Source organism: Nymphaea colorata, chromosome 2 (genome assembly GCF_008831285.2).
Source record: "Nymphaea colorata isolate Beijing-Zhang1983 chromosome 2, ASM883128v2, whole genome shotgun sequence".
Classification (NCBI taxonomy): Eukaryota; Viridiplantae; Streptophyta; class Magnoliopsida; order Nymphaeales; family Nymphaeaceae; genus Nymphaea; species Nymphaea colorata.
Window position 1 is genome coordinate 12,405,078 of NC_045139.1, and position 12,875 is coordinate 12,417,952.

At 38.5% G+C, this 12,875-nt stretch overlaps 1 protein-coding gene across 2 annotated transcripts; it reads left to right on the plus strand.

Moving 5' to 3' along the window:
- The first annotated feature begins 1,777 nt into the window (after window positions 1-1,777).
- Window positions 1,778-6,671, plus strand: LOC116248483 (proteasome subunit alpha type-4). 2 transcript variants are annotated; one of them, XM_031621290.2, is made up of 5 exons: window positions 1,778-1,978; window positions 2,234-2,377; window positions 4,099-4,132; window positions 4,561-4,664; window positions 5,688-6,671. In XM_031621290.2, the coding sequence occupies exon 5, from the start codon at window positions 5,700-5,702 to the stop codon at window positions 6,450-6,452; it is 753 nt and encodes a 250-aa protein (XP_031477150.1). In that variant the 5' UTR covers window positions 1,778-1,978; window positions 2,234-2,377; window positions 4,099-4,132; window positions 4,561-4,664; window positions 5,688-5,699; the 3' UTR covers window positions 6,453-6,671. The 2 variants fall into 2 exon arrangements, with proteins under 2 accessions (XP_031477150.1, XP_031477149.1); XM_031621289.2 differs by lacking the exon at window positions 4,099-4,132 and having other exon boundaries at window positions 1,779-1,978.
- Window positions 6,672-12,875: the final 6,204 nt, after the last annotated feature.

Genomic DNA, 12,875 nt, shown 5'->3' on the forward strand with positions numbered 1-12,875 from the left:
TTCCAGATTTGTTCTTCTCTTTGTCTTTATCTATTTCTTCAGTAGTTTCATCAATTAGGTAAATGGATATGGAAGAGTATGTGCTAACTACAGAGGATAAGCACTAAGCTTTCAAAAAAGAACCCATGGTGATTTAGACGAGGAAACAAAATGAGAGTAGAGAGGAAGAATGAACTGCAGTTGCTCTCTTTATAGAGTTCATCACCACACCGTCATGTCATTTGTCATCTTCTTCTTCCTTCTCCCCTCCAGGATTTCATCTCATTAAAGGACAAAAACATAGAGGACATCATTACAGACTGCCCCATTTGGAGAATGTAGCTATACTTTGCAGTCCATCTTCAGCAAGGGTGTCACTAAAGATCCAACTAGTGTTGGTGTCATCAGTTAACCTTCCGGCAATTAGTGGCAAAGAGCAAGGTAGGTGAACTTCAAGAAACGCAGCTACCAAAGCAAGTCAATGGAAAATAAAAAGTTGCATCACTAGCACTATAGATTTCCTTTCACTAAGAACACGAATAATCTCCAATTTTGATACTTTTGTATAAGGGAATTTTTTGTAATGTTCTATGCCAATACATATAGATATGCCAAGCCAAATACATTTGTATGTAAAGGTTTTCATAATTGAGAAAAAGGAGACCATGAAACAATTCATATCATATTTGTCCTTGGAAACTACTAATGTAATCAGATATGCCAAGCCAAAAACATTATATTTGTCAAGGAGTTCAGGGATATTTTTTTTCTCTATTTTATTTGATGATTTTTGAAATATGTCAGCTAAAGATTAAATGATTACTTTTTATAAGTTATTAATGAAAAAAATTCAAGCAGTTGAATAGTTTCTTGCTCTTTGTACATGATCACTTGAAACATGTGATGCATCTCTTAAACCAACAATGAAAGAAATACTTAAATTAAACAATTCAAATTTGTGTGGACAACAATATGATATACCAAGTAATATATGTGGATCGTTTAATTGATTGAGAGCTTTTATACTGAATGACAATGAATGCACATATTATATTCACTGTTTTGCGTGCTATCTCTAATCGGCATGTATGGTCGTTAGAAATCATTGGCCACTTGACTTGTTTTTTAGTACATTAGCCAAGTTGTTAAATTTTTTGTCTATCTTGTACAAAATTAGGTTAACTTCAAATAACATGAACTGATTAAATCAAGAGATGCATTTCAAATAACCTGATAATAATTGTTGAGGTTATTATTATATATGATTGTTTAGCCAACTTACTAAACATGCATTCTTCTATGGTCATGGTATTCAAGTTTATTGTGTAAAATGGAAATTTAAGGAAGGATGTAGATGCAATTTACTTGTTTGTACGCTGCAAGATTTTGAATTTGTGTTTAATTTGCATTTAATATATGCAACTTTACAAATAATTGTTAAATTTATTAACAAAAGGATCATATTGTTAATTAATGCTATATGTTTAGTTGTTGCATCAAAACAATGCCTTTAAGATATAACGTACAATGAAAATATATATATATATATATATATATATTTATTTATTTGTGTGTGTGTGGAAGTGGCCATGAATTGTTTTTATAATATACAAATCGATAACCAATTATACTACTGAAGAGTGTTTCTTTAATTTTCTACTTTACTTTTCTTATTTTATTAAGTTTAGTGTCCCAGCAATTTTTTTTTAAATTAAAAAAATTTGTTTCAAATTTTTAAAAAAGTTCCAGCGTATCAAATGCTGAATTATATTTTCCACCGTTGATGTCGATCCCGGGAAACATATTTCCACCCCTCCTTCCTGCTGTAGCACGGTCGCTTTATCGCTGCCTCTTCTCTCTCGCCTCTCGCAGCCGCAGCCCTCTTCGTCCTCACGCAACGCAGCCTCTTCGTCCTCACGCGCCGTGAAGCCGCAGCCTCCTTCCTGCTGCCGCGAGCCTTCCCCACTCAAGGCGTTCCCTCGTGAAGCTCCTTAATAAGGTGAGGATTTTGACATTCTTACTCTCCCTCATTTCCTCGATCTTTGCTTGTCGTTGCTGGCCCTGCCCTTCTATTTCTCTCTCTCCCTTTATGTCCTCGATCGGTCTCAGTCTCTCCCCATCTCGGCGTTAATCGATCGCAGTAGGAAGACGAACCTTAAAATGTGGTGTCTCTCTCTCCTTCCCTCGTGTGTGGGGTAGAAACCTGAAACAGATCTTTGCTTGTCTGACGCGGAATGGGACATTGGTTTTGCAGATAGCCTGATTTTGTTGTCGTTGAAGTAGTTGGGTCGATTGAGACAGAGAAGAACAACTCAGAGGATCGCTTTCCCCTCCCCTGCTCCTCCTGCTCCATCTGCTATTTTTCATCTTCTCTCATACTCCCTTACCTGAAGCCAAGGTCAGTTTGCTTCTGTTCCCCTTTAAACTTTTTGGTGGGTTCTAATATTTTCCTTCATTTCGTTGTGCCATCTTTGTTCTTTTTGTTTTCTGGTTTCCTGTCCGTGCGTGCGCCATCTTCTTTTCACAAGCAACTACGAATGAGGAAAGCTTCTGAGTCAGGAAGTAAGAATGTGCAAGAGGATGCATAAGCCTCAAACTGACATGATTAGTCTAGTGTTTCTTCAACATAGGAAGGTTTGCCCGGAATGACGACCCTTCTTTCTTGTAATTTTTTCAAGTTAAGAAGGAACCATAGGATCAGTATTCATGGTGCTGGACGTCCCCTGCCATAAAGTGAAACACAGAATCAGTATTTTGAAGAAGAAAAATCATTTTCTATCGAAAAATTCATAGAGCAAAAATAAAAAAAATACAAAATCACCAAAAGAAACAAATGGTTTCTAGTGAATATAATTAAATCATGCATCAAATGTAATATTTCTTGTTGTTTAATTCGAATGGAAGGAAGGTCATAGGCTTTTGATATGTACTGAAAAGTAACCTTTGCTTACAATCAATCAAGAAAAGCAAGTTTTAGTCCTTGAAGATCATTTAATCTGTCTTATGTGAGGGCTGGAGTGGGCCGCTTGTACGATCAAACCAGCGAGGGGCTCGCGCTAGCATTGCGTATCAGACCTTTTCTTTTAAAAGAATAATGTTGTGGGTTCTAATTATTGGAACAACCATGTGCAGGTTTAGAGATGGGAATATATACATGTTTTGATTAACTTTTCAGGAATGTCAACTTGATGTCATAGTTTATTTTTAGCTTAATTTTGCGAGTTCTGCTTTGTAGAAGTAGTTTAGATATAAAATGAAGAATACCAATATGTTAATAGGCTTTGAGAGCCCCTAACTGTGAAGAATTGGTGAAGAAAGGAGCTAATTGCAGAACTGATTTGCAGGCTTCTATTGAAACACATTTCTTTCTGCCGAAGAAGGCTGACAATGAGAAAAAAAAGAGGTAAAAACCTGCCAAAGGAAACGACAAACTAAAATATATTATTATGTGTTCAAAATATTTAGGGAGCACTAGTGGTGAATTACTGAAAAAAATAAACTTGAAAAGAAGTCTAAGATGATCCCACACATGACTGTTTAAATGCTCATGAAACGGCAGAGATGACATTGTGATCAATGTTGTAAAATACGCGGACACAAGGTGTGATGTGCACTTGTCAATCAGATATATTTTGTGTGCTTATCAAACATGGTTATAACTATTTTTTTTCCTTGTTCCTTGTCAAACAATGGTATCTTTTATTCTTGTTCTTCGCTGTTAATGTTTGTTGTTTAACTTATTTATAATTTTATATAGTAGAAGCATGCTGAATCTGCAAATTCTATATTTTGTCATTGCTGATGAGGTCATTTTTTGGTGTAGGACAAGTCTTGTTATGGAAATAATTGTGTATTCTTTGTCCAAAATGCAGACAGTTGGGTTGATGGCCAAGCCTTTGAAAGGTTTTGTCATATAAAATAGTTCTGTTACTTAAAATTGAAATGCGTACTGAATTTGCTGTTCTTTTTATGGTAACATCTTCCATGATATGGATGTTTAAGCATGTGAAACTTGGGATTATTTATTAGTAGGAGAAATGCAAAATATCTAAGCAACTTCTTTACATATCTAACTGACTTGTTGCAGCTCTCTCTCTCTCTCTCTCATTCTTTTTGCAGATTTGCAACTTTTTGTGGCTTCTTATGCTTGTTGGTAATCTTCATGTTCATTGTATCGCTGGTCGTGCTTTGGTAGATGGTTTATACTTTATTATTTATCCGTGCGTTTAAGAAACTATTATCAAAAGATTATGGAAATCTGGAAATATGTTTCCTTATTATCAAACTAAGAAATAATTTCCTGAAAATTAAGAAATATATTTCTTTATCATCAAATACAGAAATATATTTCTAGAAATGAGAATCGGAAAGATTTTTCTCATTCCTTTATTCCAGGAAATATATTTCCAGAAATATATTTCCAATTCCAGAATTCCTGGCCATCAAACACTATCTGAATGAATCATTTCATTCCGTTCTTATGGTAAACAAAGTTTATACTAATTACTGACCACAACGACTTGGCACCATGTTGGCATAGCTATCAAAAGGCGAGCTTCAAAGTGAAAATGTTCCTTGCAGGGCCAAGGAGCACAATATATACGCGCGAGGAGCGTCCGGAGACTGCGAAGGGGGAAACCGAACGTCCAAGTTTTCTTCCTACTGCAGCAACTGCTTCAGAACTCGTAAGCGAACTCTCTCTCTCTCCCTCGCTCGGTATCGTTGATCTAGTTTCTTCTGTCAGATGCATTTTTGGGAGATCTATTTTCATTTTAGTTATTAGATTTCTTGATACTCTGCGTTTCTCATCCTCTATTGCTGTCAATTCTTGCAATGTTCTCTACTTTGATCACGAGGTTCTATGATCTATTGTGCTATGTTAATATTCTATTAGCAATTTCTCCTCTTCCGTTTCTCTTTTCGTGTCTTGCGGGGATGAATGGTACTTCTTTCATGATCTGACTGTAGATTTTATTGCGGAGTGATGGTTGGGTTTGTCAAGATTGGCGCGATCAAACTTTTGTTTGTTTTTCGTCCTGAGATTGTCTTTTCTATAACCAAATTTCCCCTTTTTGGAGGCTTAACTTTTGAAAAGTTGTCTTTCAGTTTCGGTTCTTGTTTGGGGAATGATATGCTGTTCTTTAAAATTAGGTTTTCCGGAGAGGTTATTCTTGGCATCTTGTTGCCATTGAACTTTGCCTTGAACCAGTGTAGCGCCTCGTGACCATTTGACTTATCGGATGGGAAAACTAGGTTATCTGGATGCCCACCACTTGTTCAATCAGCTGAGCGCATGATTCGAGTAGGGTAGTCGATTTGTTGAATGGTACTGGTACATTTGTGACGGTCGCTGAAAGAAATGTTGTGAGACAATAGGCGCAAATCTGCTACTTGAATTTGTTGAACCGGTAATAGGCGTTATCTATTTGGAGGGTTCGTATTCTCTTCTGAGTTCGCAGTATAATTTTTGGTTTGTGTATAGGAGGTTATTTATGTCGATTTTTTGGTTTGCTTGGTTCTGGCAAACGGGAATCAAATGGTGGGATAAGCATGCATCTGTTTACAGGGCTTATGCATGTGCAATATTTCTTGGGTCCTGTTTTTTTTTGTGTTCATCTCCTTTTTATAGATAGTACATGTGCTTGCATATCAGCATATTCTAAGTATTTTTCTCCATTTGAGAATGGCATGACATTTCTTTTCTGCAGTAAGTAAGCAAGATGTCTAGGCGCTATGACAGTCGAACGACCATCTTTTCTCCTGAAGGCCGGCTTTACCAAGTTGAGTATGCAATGGAGGCTATAGGAAATGCTGGAACCGCTATTGGGGTCCTGGCCAAGGATGGAGTTGTGCTGGTTGGGGAGAAAAAGGTTACATCAAAGCTGCTGCAGGCATCAAAGTCCACAGAGAAAATGTATAAGATTGATGACCATTTGGCATGTGCTGTGGCAGGGATCATGTCTGATGCTAACATCCTAATTAACACTGCTCGAATTCAAGCTCAACGTTACGCTTATGCTTACCAGGAACCCATGCCTGTTGAACAACTGGTGCAATCTTTGTGCGATACGAAGCAGGGATACACACAATTTGGTGGGCTTCGTCCATTTGGTGTGTCATTCTTGTTTGCTGGTTGGGACAAAAATTTTGGGTTTCAATTGTACATGAGCGACCCAAGTGGAAACTATGGAGGATGGAAGGCTGCTGCAATAGGAGCAAATAATCCAGCTGCACAGTCCATGCTTAAGCAAGAATACAAGGATGATATCACAAGAGAAGAGGCAGTACAGTTGGTATTGAAAGTGCTGAGCAAGACTATGGACAGCACAAGCTTAACCTCTGACAAGCTTGAACTGGCTGAGATCCTTTTAGCCCCTACAGGTGAAGTCAAATACCAAGTGTGTTCACCAGACTCAGTCAACAAGTTATTGGTAAAATTTGGAGTCACCCAGCAAACTCCTGAGACCTCTTGAACCTTAAGTTCCTCTATACTCTGGGGGTCTATTAGACAATGGCCGTTTTATAATGTTGATGTGCATCTTTTTACCATTTCGGCTCAAATGCCTATTAAGCACTCTTCCCTGTTTTACTCAATGTTTTGTTGAAGATCATTTGAGCTTAGTAGCTGTAGCTCTCTATTTTGTCTGTGATTCTCAGTAGTTTTTTATTCATCAATAGTTTATCCTGGACTATTTTTGTTCATGTTTTTAATCTGTAGGTATCTTCTGGCAGGCTTCTACCTGTAACAACATTTGATATTTTGTTCTACTTATGAACCCATTAAGAAGGGAGAATGCATTTTTGAAGCTGCAAATTCAGATGCTCCCTATGGAAAATATATGTTTAACATGTAAATATATGCGACATATAACCTGTGGGTTTCCGGCAGTCTAGCTAATTTAGGCATATGTGGTAGTGCTGTCTCGGTTCTGCTTGAAAAGTTTCACTGCATTTTATTGGTTGCATTTTCAAGTGGCAACTTCAAATGATGTCTGCTTTCTATATCAAAGGCACTAGTTCTGATTTCCCTACTATTTTTACTCCTTGCTCTGCTAAATTTGTGCATGTTTTGATCTTTCTGTTAGCCTGCAATATATCACTTTGTTTATCATAGTGTTAGTGCTGATTGGTGGCCACTACTACAAAAATTTGATGTTGGTACCTTACTATGATGAAGATTTATGGTAATAACGATTTGAATATGAAGTCGATGGGAAGTTGTTGAAGGTGATGAAATATAGAATTTCATGACTATGCTGATGAATGTTGTAGTCAGCCTCTCTAGGATAGCCATGCATTATGTTACATGCTGAGGTAAATAGGCTGGTGCACCTTCGTTGGGTGCAGTGTGCACGCACAGTGCCGTGGCTGCAGCATTTGATGGTTATGATACTTTCTTTAAACTGCATACTGAAACACACATTTGCTACATCCTCGCCCAAGTTTTCTTGAGAAATAGGTCACCCAGCCTCGAGTAATCTAGAACACGAAGAACTGATGATTAAGCCGATAATAGCCTGTCACTGAATGCATTTCTAAACCCTCTTGATTAATGTTCAATCTATTGGTTGGTTTATCGTGTTGGTTGATGGCGATTATGGTGGTAGCTAGGCTAGGTGTCTGAGTGCGTTAAACATTGGTACCATATCATCAGTGATGCTGATAAAGTGTTATGTAAGTGCATAATCTTTTGGTTAAGGGGATGACTAGTTATAATGAGAAGGCAATCTCGTGATTATGTTCGTCATATCTTATAGGCGTTAACTTTTTCATCCCGGCCATCACAACGCGTGGGAGAGCACATCAGAGCGCATGTACACAAATCTGTTCCTGTCTCGTTTGTCTCTCTGGGAGACGTTTGACTATTGGAACACGTGTTCTGCCGACACAAACTTGGGATGCGCACTCACATTTATTCGGCGTTTCGGGGTAGACACAGAGGAACGGCCTCCCCAGGTTGTGTGGAGTGTCTGTTCCGTGCCGAATCAAATTCGCCTCTACCGTGGACGTTTGTCTTTCTTGTTGTTGGGATGCCAGGAACTGGATGTTCTGTTCTGTTCCTGGCATCCTGCAGAACACGAATCAGGTACCTGTCAAAGGGGCTCACCAACTAGGGCACAAGGTAGCGATTAGTTGAACCCATTTATGTATCATCATAATTACTTAAGAAATAGGAGAGAATATTCTCAAGTCATTCAAACGCATCTCCTATTGATGAGTATCCACAAAGTGGGGTGTCTCATGAGCACAAAAAAGAAAGAGTCAGGGTGTACTCAATGGGTGAAAGTTTTCATTTACTTGTGCACCGTGAAAACAATGAGGCTAAAACGGTTGGCCTTGGAAAGGGCCTCAGTGTTTTGACTGAACCTTTTTTTTTTAATGCCTCAACATGTTTCATGACATCAAACACCTCCCAAGGAACATGTATAATCATGTGTTGGATTTGAAGGCGGCTAGGAATGGCTCTGATACCATTTGCAGTGACGTATCTCAAGAATTGCTCGAGCATTCAGTCTAATTTATTCCAGCCAACCTCGTACTATTTTTCTGTTTGGTGCTTGAAATGTTTATGAACCAATGAACCATAATTCAAGGTGATAGTTAAACGCCTCATAATCCCGTGGATGCATCAGCTTTAGAAACTCTTCGGTTTATCCTATCTTATTGAGAAACACATTGTTAACATTATTAGGGTTATACTGTTCAGATCTTTTGTCGTGTAAATGTGAATATCCCTGTTCTATTGTGCTTGTCTTTTATGGATACGGAATAACTCGAAATGAGTATTTTTAGTTTCAATAAGGGATCAATGGACAGACACTGGCCTAATTTACTCTCAGTTCTAGCTGTGTATGTTGATGAATGATCATCTGCCAAGTGTGGTAAGAGTTGTCCTGGCCTTTCAGGTTTGCTCAAGACACTCGGTTTATAACAATGTTATCACAATTGGTTTTTGAATCGAATTGGACAGCCAAAAGGTGTGGATTGGCAAATGGAATTGGAATGGGAATGGTTTGTGAATCAGGTTGATTAAACAATGTGTTTTAAATTTAAAAATCAAATAACAATTAAAAAATTAGAAAATCAGAAGAAGAAGAATAAGTTTTTTAAATAACATCAAAGAATAAACAACTTTAAGGAAGAAAGATAAAATATTAAAAACATAAATAACCCAATAACACTGCAGAATTTGGAGAGAAATTAGAAGAAGAAAGGGAGCTTCTGTCTCATGGCAATTCTGCACCATTTGGATGGACAACATTCTCTTTAACTTTCACATTTACAACCAGTTAAGGTCTAACAAATGAATTCAGGGCAGAGAAAGCTTATTGTAATAACCATTTCCTGAAACGAGAAAATGTGATTTGTCCTTTTGGTAAGTAGTGAAGCTCTTGTCATGGAGATTGAGTTGTGTGCACAAGGGTGTGCACACATAAATATACACCAGAGGTACAATTTAGACTTTTAACCTTTTCATAACCCCTTGTCTTTCTAATTTTTTTCTTTTAAAACTTACACAAGGACATTTTGGTCATTATATATCCTATGTGCATAATTTTTCATGCACGGGGAAGTGCACATAACTGGTTTTGCTTGCCATGCATTTCTTAAAACACATTAAAGAAAAAAAAATGGTTATACTTATCTGCATCTATTTTGGTGGTAGAAGCTGGAAGAATATGCTAGAATGGTGGGCCTCTACGAAATTACCCTAAATGGACGATTCAAGTTAAAATGCCAGAATTTTACCTATTTGAGTGATTAAGCCGAAAATTACCGATTTTCTATGAACATTGAATCAGATCTTAAAATGAACCGATTTAGGAAGGATTCAATTTGAATAGGATGAATTAGGCCTATTCACACTAGCATTTGAGCCAGGAATTTTTTGGCTGAAGGGCACACGAGTTACCAGCCTAGATCTGATATGGGCACCCTATGTAATTTTTAAGTCACCGTAAAATAATTTTGAGTTCTTCTAATGGAACTTTTCATGGGCTTGTCCATGTATCTCGGTCACTGACGCACACGAATTTTAATAACACTAGTTCTTAGTCTTGGCCTGAAGGCCTCTTTATTGTTCAAATTTAGCCTTAGATAATCAGTAGCCTTTCTCTCTTCTCTCTCTAATAGTCTGAGGCAACAAACATCTTAGCTTTAAAATGTTGTTAATTCAATCATTCTTTTTAGGCTTAAATTCTTCCCAAGTGCTTCTTATTGCAACCATGGCCAACAGTCAAGATAATGAATGGTTATTGGATACAAGACCTTTAGTTCCATAGTTGTTGATTCAGGCAAATTAAGAGCCATTTGCAGGCCTTATTGAGCTTAGGATGTTCTTTTAGTTGGAACTGGAAAAAAATTGTAGAGTTCGCACAATGGGGATGCTAAAACAGAAATCTCATTAGACATTGTTTTACAAAATGTCTTATGCACACCAACTACTAGAAAGTTAAATTTAATTTTAGTTAGTGATCAATTAATACTTATATTTTGCAGGAGCAGATGCGTGGGGCTTATACCCCATGGAGCACACTCTAAAACCTTACTTTACCGGTTGGACCTGGGTCTAGTTATATGGAGTAGCCCCACTTGATCCAGTTCACTGCTCCATGAGATACCATTTAACTATATATCTAGTGCTCAATGGAGAAGAATTTCTAGCTCCACCCTTGATATTATGGAATTCTCATCTTAAGGACAAGAATATGAGTGGAACAAGAACTAGACACAAAGATATATACTACCTTGGGAATTCCCTAACTCATGTTTCTTATTTTTCAAATAGGCTTACAAATGTCGGTCTAGAATTTTGGCATCAGAGACTCAGACATCCCCATGACATTGTTAAGTTAATGAATAAGAATATATTTTATATACATTTTGTTTATTCCAGTTTTTAGTATGGAACACCATTAGGTTGTTGTTTGCTGTTGAAGCAAATGCATGTTTTGTGTCATGGGGCTCACTTTCTTTGGCCCGTGCGGCCCGACAGTCGCTTGTCTGTGGTAAGCCTAAAGGAGCAAAAGGGAGTGTGGATAACTTGAAAATAACGAGTGCACATGAAAATAAAAAATTGCAAGGAAATGGAGGGGTACTCTTGAAATGGGCATAAATCGCATTCATCACAAGAGCAATGTAAGCAAAGAGGTCTGGGAAGAAATCTCAAATTTACTCACATAAGATGGCCGAGGCCTCTTACAAAGATTCAAACGTTGACCACCCCAAACACAGAATCCCTAACATGCACTGGTACCGGTGAGAGGGTGCTTTGTTACAAGTAAACAAAAGCATAAATCAAAGACATGATAAGCGAAAAGGAAAGTAAGCAATATAGATTCAGACACAGGGGAACAAGTTCTCCCCTTCAAATCATGCGCTGTCCTCGATGCTAACTGTTGTATGGTAAGCCAAGACTTCCTCTAGGTGTCATTGATTTATCCGAAAGGAATACTCCCACGTCGGCTGCTCATCGCCCGCCCACTTCACCAACTACTTCTTCGGCTCTTTAAGATAGTTGATTTTGTGCCGAAGAATCTGCTTCATCTGTCGGTCTACCGCCTCCTTATTTGATGAAGGTGCTATCTGTAGGATCAGCTCCTGCTGCAGCGTGTTCCTTCTTGGGTCTTCACCATCAACATGAAAAGGATTTAGGTTACAGATATGAAACACTGGATGTACTTTGAAATCTGGTGGTAGATGGTACGCCAACTTCCGATCTTCTTGACTATTGTGAAGGGTCTTTCATACTTTCGTATCAGGGCACAATGTGTCCCATAAAAGCTTTTTGTATGGTCTGCATACAAATTCACAAGGACCTGGTCTCCAATTCTGAACTCTCCAGGTCGTCGCTTCTTGTCAGCACACTTCTTCATCTTCTTGGCCACTTTGTGCAAGAATACTTTAACTAACACTTTAACTAACTCCGTCTGCTCCTGCTAGTCTTTGATAAACTGGTAGGCAAAGGTTGGCCTTCCCTTCTCTTGGGCAGCAAGAGTGTGTGGCATTGGCGGCTATTGTCAAGTAGCTATCTCGAACGGACTATGCCCTAAAGGTTCACACTTCTGTAAGTTGTAGCAGAATTAAGCTACATCTAGCATTTCACCTAATTTTTCTCATTTGCGCTCAAAAAGTACCTTGTATTGCTCCAATATTGCATTGGTGCACTCAGTCTGGCTGTCTATCTGTAGATGGAAGCTTGTTGAAAACAACAAGTCCGAGCCTAGCAATCAAAACACTTCATGCCAGTTGCCTGAGAAGTGGGCATCATGATCACTTACAATGTTTTTTGGCACACCCCAATACTTCACTATGTTCTTTACAAATATCTCTGCCATTTTTTCTCGAGGACACTCCTTTGAAGTTGGGATGAAAGTAGCATACTTGAAAAATCGATCCACAACCACAAAGATAGAACTGAATCCATCTACTTTTAGGAGGCTCACAATAAAGTCCATAGACAGGCTTTCCCGTGGATGCTCTGGAGTAAGAAGAGGTTCCAGGAGGCCGACAGTTTTCTACTTCACTCACTTATCTTATTGGCAGATGAAACACGTCTTTACATATGTCTTTTCTACATCATCGCACATTTGTGGCCAATAGTAGCAACGTTCAAGGAGGACTAGGGTCTGCTCCTAGCCAGGATGGCCTGCCCACAAAGTGTCATGGCACTCATTCAATAGCTTCCACCAAAAAATTACCCTATTTCGACACGAATACACGTCCACCTCTGGAGAGAAGAAGTCCATCACGAGCCAAAATCTCCTAGCCTTACCTATCTCAGCTAGGGCTATTAGGTGCTTCGCCGTGGAATCCTGCTGCATGCCTTCGTGAACACGTTCAAGGAGATCACCCTCTAAGTGTGCTTCAGAGGTCCTTACCCATGTCGCCGCAAG